At 44.0% G+C, this 10,137-nt stretch overlaps 1 protein-coding gene across 1 annotated transcript; it reads left to right on the plus strand.

The window, feature by feature from the left end:
* The first annotated feature begins 3,702 nt into the window (after positions 1–3,702).
* On the plus strand, positions 3,703–5,412 carry LOC127292722 (uncharacterized). Its single transcript, XM_051322170.2, has 3 exons — positions 3,703–3,984; positions 4,330–4,466; positions 4,568–5,412. The coding sequence occupies exons 2-3, from the start codon at positions 4,380–4,382 to the stop codon at positions 5,150–5,152; spliced, it is 672 nt and encodes a 223-aa protein (XP_051178130.1). The 5' UTR covers positions 3,703–3,984; positions 4,330–4,379; the 3' UTR covers positions 5,153–5,412.
* The last annotated feature ends 4,725 nt before the right edge of the window (positions 5,413–10,137 follow it).

Consider the following 10,137-nt stretch of genomic DNA (forward strand, 5'->3'; position numbering starts at 1 on the left):
GCTGGACGTGAAGATGGGCGTGAAGCTGGACAAGGAGCTGGACATGAAGATATCTCATGGACGCGCGAGGGAGGAGCGGGAGGAATGCGCGAGAGGAGAAGAAGAAGTCCAGGCCGGTCCAGCACCCGGTCAGACCGGCCCCCACGCCGGGCCGCCAACCGGCCGCCAACCGGAGGGAGTGCATCGTACCGGGCAGAAACCGGAAACTTCGCAGTTTCCCGGTTGGCGACCGGTTGACCGGACCACCGACCGGACCGGCCGGTCCACAGCCCGGTCGACCAGATTCCAGACCGGACCAGTCCGAGTCTGTCTCGACCAGATCTATTCTGGGTCGGTTTTACTTGTATTTTTCGACCAGAACTCGTCCCGGACGCCTATATAAGTGCCTTGGACGACCCCCTAGCTGTTTTAGACCACGTTTAAGATAAAACCTAGTTCTTAGTTGTTTGCTCTGCAAAACTATTGAATTCCCTACACCATATTGCTTGGATATTGTGTAGACCCTGTTTAAGTCTTGTGTGATCTACTGTTCCATTGGGAATTAGACGGTTGCAACTTACCGCTTCGTGGTCGGCGGCTACGTGCGCAAGTGTGTGGAGTTGCGAATATCTTGCAGGGTTGAGAGCTGTTGCATCTGGCGACAGGGACCAATCGAGAGATCTCGTTGCATCATACAAGTTATCATCCATTACATCGTCGTGTTTCTCCGCTGCTATCATCCCGTGATCATCATCACCACCGTTGCTTACTGAGAAGATCGGGCCACCCCATATCACAAAGCCCACATCTGGGTCCTCCCACGGTTGATCCCTTGAGGTTGCACAAGCCACCTTTTTTTCCTTTTTTTTTGAAGGGGTGCTACACAAGGGGAGATGCTATCCACCGATCTGGTCGGTGCCGATGGGGCTGCCGCACACCCCGCGCGCCCCCTGGGTTATTAACTGGACCGCAGCCCAACATCAGGTAAGCCGTTTTTCCTTTTTCGTTTCTTTTTGTTTTCTGTTGTTTGTTTTCTTTTTTAAAAGAATTTTTTTAATCTGAACATTTGTCAAAATTAAAAAAATTCAAATTAAAAAGAAATCACTTTTTAAAAATCTGAACATTTTTCAGATTTGAACATTTTTAAATTTGAACAAAAATGTATTTTTCTCTATGAACAATTTCCGAATTTGAACATTTCTGAATTTGAACAAATTTTATATTTGAACAATTTTCGAATCTGAACGATTTTCATATTAGAACAATTTTCGAATTTGAACAAATTTCATACTTGAACGATTTTCGAATTTAAATGGTTTTCAAATTTGAACGGTTTTCGGATTTGAACACTTTTGAATTTAAACATTTTTCAATTTGAACAATTTTTAAAAATTGAAATTTTCGAATCTGAAAAAATATAAACAAAACCGAAAACAGAAAAAAGAAAAGAAAAACAGAAAAAAAAAATGAACTGCTACAGGTTAAACAGACAAAAATGGGCTTGGCCCATACCCGACCAGGGGGTGTGCGGTGGCCGGTAGCTACCGACATGGTCGGTGTATAGGTTTTGCCCTGCACAAGCGAGGTACTACCTCCGTTTCAAAGAATAAGGCGCACACGTATTTCAAGACAAACTTTGACCATAAAAATTAAGCAACAAAATCTTGATTATATTATATGTAATTGGTATAGTTAGATTCGTATTGAAAAGAACTTTTCAATGATACTAATTTCATACAAACAATATTTATCTATTTGAAGTAATTTCTTGATCAAACAACAAACACGTAAAACAAGAGCGCCATTTTTTTTTTTTGAGCGGATGCTGCAGAAGCGAGATGAGACGGCACCGAGAATCTCGGCCGGTCCGGGAAGCCGGTCCTACAAGGTAGCGATGTTCTCTAGGCCCATCGAGATCGCGGGTCCCACGGCCTGGCCCGTGTGCGCCTCCCCCTCGCGGCAGCGCGTGCGCCCTTGTCGGCCGGCTCTCTCCCCGACGCTCCACAGCGCCGTTGAAAAGACTACCGCTACTACCAGCTAGCTAGCCTCACTGCCGTCCTGGTACTACTCTACTGGCTTCACTAACCCAAAATTACCGCAATTAAGCACACCTGCTGCTCCTTATTTTAACCTTCATGACCGTGGGGATTCGCAAGAAAGTGTCACGACCTCTGAACTTGATCAGCTAATCCAAGTGGCCACGCCAGTTGGATATTGTATTAAGCTTTGCTTGCTCTCTCGCTCACTCAGACACTCACAGTTCAATTTCACCACCTGTTCATCAGACATTGCTTGATTGCTTTATTGACTCTTGTGTGGCCATCATCAGGCTCCCAGCTCCCTTTCAACACTTCTTTTCTTGGAACCGCACTCGGCCTAACCTACATGACCTACAAGGCCCTCTGCCTATGGAGAGACATGATGGTTGAAATGGAGGAGAGATGAAAAGGAACTTTTTGTTTAGTCTCTGCTAACTCCCAATTTGTCTGGCTCAACACTTTCTTTGCTAATAATTCTACCAGCTACCGATCGAGTGCCATTAGCATATGTATGTAGGAGTGTACCTTAGGTACGATGTTTTTTTTTCTTTTTTTTTTTCGAAATGGGGATAAAACCCCGGCTTCTGCATCATGGTGATGCACACGGCCCTTTATTAAAAATAGTCCAAGACACAAATCGTTTACAAAGCACGCATCATCGACGATCGATACAATAACCAAACATCGAAAGAACCAGCATACTAAGACTATAAATCAACATAGCCTCCTAGTACCTTAGGTACGATGTGAGGTTCAGAGCTGGAGAACAATGGCTGGAGCTGGACCATTTGCCCGGGGCCCTGGCCCTCCTGAGTCACTCTGACCAGAGGGGAGTCCTTGACCCAAATCAATGAAATGTAGCACGGAATATTGATAAATGTACATCCACACTTAATCAATTACAAAGCAATGGAGCATAATGTTTTCTAGCACCTGCATGATCAGGTCAAGGCAGTCAAATACATGTCCTTTGACGACAGCAATAGGCCAGATCTCCAGAATTTTGTACAGTCAATATGATTTAGTAACTGGAGTGCAGCGGTGACAACCTATTAACTAACTTGGCCAATGGATCTCATGCCCTAACTCCTTCCACCAATTGTCTGATTACTCCAGCGATCCGCCTTCAAGCCGGTGACTGAAACGAAATTCATAATAGAGCTTGTCTTTATGACTGTTGCCAACGGTATGCATGTAGCACTGGATCTGGCGGATAGATCTCTCCCTACTGTACCCTACCAGGCAGCATAGTAACTTCGAAATGAAAACGGGCGTTATGGTAAGAACAGGACTCTGTCTGTTACTACGAACCACAAAGTTTGGTGTTGACATCCTGTACTGCTGTACACACGTCGGTAGAAAAGAATTCTGTATGACGTATTGCTGTCATCCTAAAGCTTCTCCTCACCATCATTTTGGCCCCAAAAAAGCTTCGCATACATCCATCCAGCACGCCCGTTTTCTCTCAGTCAGTGAGCAACGATCTTTTACTCTCGATTTCAGGAATAGTAATTCTCTATCGACAGATCCATGGTGGCATGTGAAATTTAGGTGGTCCGTTCCTTACTCCACCTCCAGTCCTGTCCCCTCTGCCATTCAGCTCAGCTCAGCTGCATGCAGGAGCAGGAGGAAGAAAGATACTCTCTTGTTCGGCATGCCTGCCTGCAATGCGACGCAGGCCTGAATAAAATACTACTGTGAAAGGAATCTTACATCATTCGTGTCTTGTCTCCTCCTGCCTTTTTCTCCAGAGAGGATAGAGAGGAGATGGATGGATGGAGAGGAAGGAAGGAGACGATGGTCTGCTGGGTTGTGTGTATAAAAGGGAAAGCCTGTGGCCTTTGGAACCATACAATGATCAGGAACTGAGAGTGAGAATAGAAAGAGAGGTCGACTAGTAGTGGTGGCGGTTAGAGCTCAGGAGGATTCAGTCTTTGAGTCACTTCTCTGACATCCTAATTGATAGGTGAGAAATGAGCTCTCAATCCTTTCTTCTTTCCTTCGATTCGCTTGATCATCAGTCTTTAGTACCCCGTTCAATCATTTTTTGCCTTTTCAGGCTTTTCTTTTGGCATTCGTTTTGATGTAAGACTGGTTTCAGAATACAGTTACTCCTTTCTCAAAGCCAACTTATACAGATTCTTCTAGCGCCATGCACTGTATTTCTTCTCATCTTCTCATTCTTGGTTCTAGCTTCCAGGCTCCAATTCTGTGTGTATTCACTGTAACAAAGATTCAGCTCACTTTAAAAAAAAGGTTCATTTCTGTTTGAAAACTCTTCAATCAAAGGCTTATCTGCTTCTCCATGCAGGTCCAGAGAGCAAGGTGCAGAACAAGAAAGTAAGAGATTTCCACACCACAATGCCAATGGAGCAAGTCTACGGGCACTGCGACAAAGATACCCTGAAGATGGCCATGCTGAAGCATGAGGAGACATTCAGGCAGCAGGTAAAGAGTCCAAAGCTCAAAATGCTTCGAATTTTGCCTAAACGAGCAATGCACTGACCAGCAGCCAGCAATCCCATGATATCTGACGTTGTTAATCGCAGGTTCACGACCTCCATCGCCTTTACAGAATCCAGAAGCTTCTGATGCGAAACCTCAAGAGGGAGATCAAGAGCCAGCAGAGCAACTTGTCCGCCTCCCCCAACGGCTCCGGCGGCGCCGAGAACAACTGCGGCCACAGAGCGGCCTTGCTCGACGTGTGCTCCTACGAGCAGCAGTGGCCAGGCGCCGCCGCCACCACACGCCGCGGCAGCCACGCGGCTGCGACGCCACGCGCCGCGCAGCGTGCCGTGGAGGTCGAGTACGCCGCGCAGCTGAGCCCGGAGGCGACCGACGACGAGGAGGCGGAGTTGGAGCTCACGCTCGCCGTGGGCAACGGCGCCGCCAAGAAGCGGTACAGCAACGAGCACTGCTCCCCCGGGCAGAGCTTCTCGTCGTCGTCGACAGAGTCTGACACGCTCGTCGGCAGCCGGGAGTGGCAGCACCAGCAGCTGGTCTGCAGCGGCGCCGGCCTGCCGTACCACAAACGGAGGCCGGCAGGGTTCGACGTGGTGCAGGTGGCGGAGGACGGCGCGGTGCAGCAGCCTTCGCCCCTGCTGTTCCACTGGCTCAGCCTCCGGATGGCATGAAGGGAAAATGACCGGCCGGCGCATGCACGTACCGTCTACGTCTGTCTCGTTGCTAGTGGCAGACAGTTTGACTTCCTGTTTGCTGAGTTGTACTAGGAGTACTATGTTTCTTTGCTTCCAGCTTAGTCAAATGGATCAAGCTAATCCACAAATAATTAACTTCTTGTTGAGGAGAATGTAAGTCACTTTCTAGAAGCAGAGAGGAGAATGTACGTAGGAGCTTTTTCAGGTGAAGCTAAGCATGATTAGCACTCGGTGTAGCTTAATTTGGTTTTCTTCTCAGCTTTTGTAAACATGCAGTACTTTAGTACGAAATCAAATTCACCGAGAACCTTTGCAAATCAAATAGGAGTAACGGAATTGTGTTTTTTTTCTCTCTATTAAAGCAACACGCGCCCTCATTTTAACATGAAAGTGACAAGACAGCAGAGCTCCAAAACCAAACAGGCCATAAACCTCGTCAAGGAAACATTTCTGCTTCTACGTTACTGTTTTATAACTGCAAACTAAATTGACTGAACATAGTTGTGCTTTCAATTGCCTAAACGAAGAGGCCAGCTAAATTCACCTATGCTCTTACAGCCTTACTGGTGGTCTCAAACCAACATAATGTATTTACTGCTTTGGTCGTATCACGTTGATTGAAGTTCTAGTGTTTTTGAAAGAGTATCTAAACCCTAAATAGATTTGATACTTAATGATAAGCAATTAGAAAACTGACATGTGTGTTAAGTATATGGGACAAGTTTTATTTGCACACATATAGGTTACAGGCATCAGTGACCTCCAAAATGAAGAAAAAAAATGAGGCGGCTTTGAGGAAGTTTATTTCTATTTCTCTAATGTATTTGTGAATTTGTGTATTATGTGTGTCAAAGAGAAGCCAAACTATTACAAGGAGAAGTCAAAGGCGAAAGAGAGTTGCGTAATTGCGTAGTGTTCATGTGTCTTATGTTGCCGCCAAAATCCAAGAGACAATGGCATAATTCCTACGTGAAAACTTGTATTAAGTTTTGCTCAAACATGGGAAACAAAACTATTCGGATGGAACTTTAAACCTTAAACCCGAAACCGTAAGAGGTCATTCGGGCCGTATGTGTTTGGGGGCCTCACTCTCCACGACTTTAGGCCCGAACTGTCCATGTGCACATTAGACCCATTCCTTTAGCTAGGTCTTTACTAAACTTTGATCCTCCGGTTTAGTGGCACCTTGGATTGTCCAAGGGCATTTGGTATAGAATTTTTTGGCGTGTAATTTTTTTTCCTTTAAAAGCCACTTTCATCCTTTCACTATAAATAGTGCACACCACTTTGAAATATTTTATATCTGAGATTCAAAGCCATTCCCAAATCCTCTAACCTCCATTTGAGCAAACCCTAATGAGGGAGCAAGGGGGTCGCCTTTATTTCAAGTCCTCCCCTATTGCAAGCAAGTTCTCTAAGTCTTCGTCACAAGCTTGGATGGCTCCTAGGTGGCACTTGTTCACTGAGAGCATCTCATTTGAGGAGTTGCCCTAGGATTTTGTGAAGATTGGAGATCTCGTAACCATCTACCATTTATGAGAGAAATAACACTTTGTCAGGTGAAGCGCTCGAGGAAGAACACCGGGTCAATGAGATCGTGTGGGTTAGTTTCCCCACAACATCTGCAATAGAGATTACAGTCCCCCTCCAAGGACTTGAACTTTGAGACATTGTCCTCGTTTCTACCCCTTCAGTTATCTATATCATGTAGGATAACGTTGCATAGAAAACAAAAAATTTCCTACCGCGAACACGCAATCCAAGCCAAGATGCAATCTAGAAGATGGGAGCAACGAGGGGATGATCGAGTCTCACCCTTGAAGAGTTCCAAAGCCTACAAGATGAGGCTCTTGTTGCTGCGGTAGACGTTCACTTGCCGCTTGCAAAAGCGCGTAGAAGATCTTGATCACGGCGCCACGAACGGGCAGCACCTCCGTACTCGGTCACACGCTCGGTTGTTGATGAAGACGACGTCCACCTCCCCGTTCCAGCGGGCAGCGGAAGTAGTAGCTCCTCTTGAATCCGGCAGCACGACGGCGTGGTGTCGGTGGTGGTGGAGAATCCCGGCGGAGCTTCGCTAAGCGTGCGGGGAAGAAGGAGGAGTGGGGCGGCTAGGGTTTGGGGAGAGGGGGGCGCCGGCCACTATGGGGTGCGGCCACCTTGTGGTGTTTAGGGGTGGCCGGCCCCCTCCCCTTGGCCCTCATTATATAGGTGGAACACCCAAGAGTTGGTCTACAAGTCTTCGAATAAGACCCCAAACCAAAACCTTCCATATCACATGAAACCTACCCAAGCTAGGACTCCCACTAGAGGTGGGATTCCCACCTTCCCTTGGGAGGGGGTGGCCGGCCACCATAGGTGGAGTCCACCTGGGACTCCACCCCTTAGGGTTGGCCGGCCATGGTGGTGGAGTCCCTTCGGGACTCCGCCTTCCAAAGTGACTTTCTTCCGGAATATTCTAGAACCTTCTAGCACCTTCCATAAATGCACCGGATCATTTTCAAACTCATAAAATGACTTCCTATCTAGGAATCTTATTCTCCGGACCATTCCGGAACTCCTCGTGATGTCCGGGATCTCATCCGGGACTTCGAACAAATCTTCGAACTCCATTCCATATTCAAGTTCTACCATTTTAACATCAAACCTTAAGTGTGTCACCCTACGGTTCGTGAACTATGTGGACATGGTTGAGTACTCTCTCTGACCAATAACCAATAGCGGGATCTGGAGATCCATAATGGCTCCCACATATTCAACGATGACTTTAGTGATCGAATGAACCATTCACATACGATACCAATTCCCTTTGTCACGCGATATTTTACTTGTCCGAGGTTTGATCATCGGTATCATTCTATACCTTGTTCAACCTCGTCTTCTGACAAGTACTCTTTACTCGTACCGTGGTATGTGGTCTCTTATGAACTTATTCATATGCTTGCAAGACATTAGACGACATTCCACCGAGAGGGCCCAGAGTATATCTATCCGTCATCGGGATGGACAAATCCCACTGTTGATCCATATGCCTCAACTCATACTTTCCGGATACTTAATCCCACCTTTATAACCACCCATTTACGCAGTGGCGTTTGATGTAATCAAAGTACCTTTCCGGTATAAGTGATTTACATGATCTCATGGTCATAAGGACTAGGTAACTATGTATCGAAAGCTTATAGCAAATAACTTAATGACGTGATCTTATGCTATGCTTAATTGGGTGTGTCCTTTACATCATTCATATAATGACATAACCTTGTTATTAATAACATCCAATGTTCATGATCACGAAACCATGATCATCTATTAATCAACAAGCTAGTTATACAAGAGGCTTACTAGGGACTCTTTGTTGTTCACATAACACGCATGTATCAATGTTTCGGTTAATACAATTATAGCATGGTATGTAAACATTATCATAAACACAAAGATATATTATAATAACCATTTTATTATTGCCTCTTGGGCATATCTCCAACAGTCTCCCACTTGCACTAGAGTCAATAATCTATTTTTCATTTGTAAAGATATAACACCTTGGCCTTCCGGTGCTTTATCATGTTTTGCTCACGAGAGAGGTTTTAGTCAACGGACCTGACATGCTCAGAACCGTATGTATTTTGCAATTCATTTGCGTCTTCACGCATCACTCATTTTCCAAATGAGTCGGCATTTAAATATGTTTGGTCTTCTGGTGGAACCTTAATTCCTTGGTCTGAAATAAGTCACTAATATTGTCACACACAATATAGCTTCAAAGTTCTGACACTATCGGAACTACACCAAGTTCTCAAAGAACTTCTGTACTTTAACATCCTCAGTCATTGTCAAAACAATGACATAATCTGCCTTCGTTTGTAGAATCTATCACAACATTTAGAACTTATCTAAATCTAACATAGACAACTTCTATCTCATTGTACTACCTTTTAAACAACACTTAGTCTAATTTGAGATTGAAATTTTATTTTCATATGTGACAAAACAAATATCGGTGCAACACCTTACAGTGATGTGTTTGTCATTTCTCCATACAAAACTATATATATATCCTTGGTTCTTCTTAAGTACTCAAGAATATTCTTTACTGTATTTCAATGATCATCATATGAATCATTCTGGTATATGCTCATAACTCTTTTAGAGCACATGACATCTGATTTTGTACATATTCTTCGTGATCTAAAATCACTCATGTGTTTTTACTCATCGAGTGTCAGATACACTTAAGTCTTGTTAAAACTTCACATGACAAGAACATTTTCTTAATATTTCTATATTGAACTATTTCAATATCCATTCTATGTACTTTCATTTAAACATATTATGTGTTTCAATCTATCTTCATAGATCTTGACACAAATTTTGTTTCAGTCCATATCCTTTCATTGAAGTTAATTTCTCAATGAAGCCTTTTAATCAAATATATAATTACATCATTTATAACCAACTATATGTCATCTACATAAGTATTATAAATATGTCTCAATGCTCCCACTTAATTTCTTGCAAATGCAAGCCTCTTCATCGTCTCTGGTGAAATCAAAAACTCTTTGACTATTTCATCTGGTGAAGATTCCAACTCCGCGATACTCACTTCATCCAATTGAAGTTTGTATACCTATCTAGTATTCTATGGACCAGCAAAACTCTTGGTTGTATCTTGTATACACCTTTAATACATACTTCTGTTAAGTAATGTATTTTGCCATCCTACTAGCATATCTCATAAAAGAAATATGTAGTGATTACTAGAATAATCCACATAGACTATAAGCATTGCTACGGAAGATCTAATCTTATCGTATTCAACTCTTTGAACTTTGTCGTAAACAATTTTTCGACAAGTCGAGCTTATTCAAGGATATTCCATCCAAGTCCATCAATTTTATAGATCCATTTACTTTCAGAAAGTATTCATCTATCTTGGATTTCATGGCGTATAGCCATTT

The sequence above is a fragment of the Lolium perenne genome, chromosome 4 (genome assembly GCF_019359855.2).
Source record: "Lolium perenne isolate Kyuss_39 chromosome 4, Kyuss_2.0, whole genome shotgun sequence".
NCBI classification, from domain to species: domain Eukaryota; kingdom Viridiplantae; phylum Streptophyta; class Magnoliopsida; order Poales; family Poaceae; genus Lolium; species Lolium perenne.

Excerpts from the sequence above, each read along its gene's own strand:
- LOC127292722 (XM_051322170.2), top strand. The coding sequence starts at position 4,380 with ATGCCAATGGAGCAAGTCTACGGGCACTGCGACAAAGATACCCTGAAG. Across the intron at positions 4,467-4,567 it reads AGGAGACATTCAGGCAGCAG|GTTCACGACCTCCATCGCCT; the intron begins GTAAAGAGTCCA and ends TGTTAATCGCAG.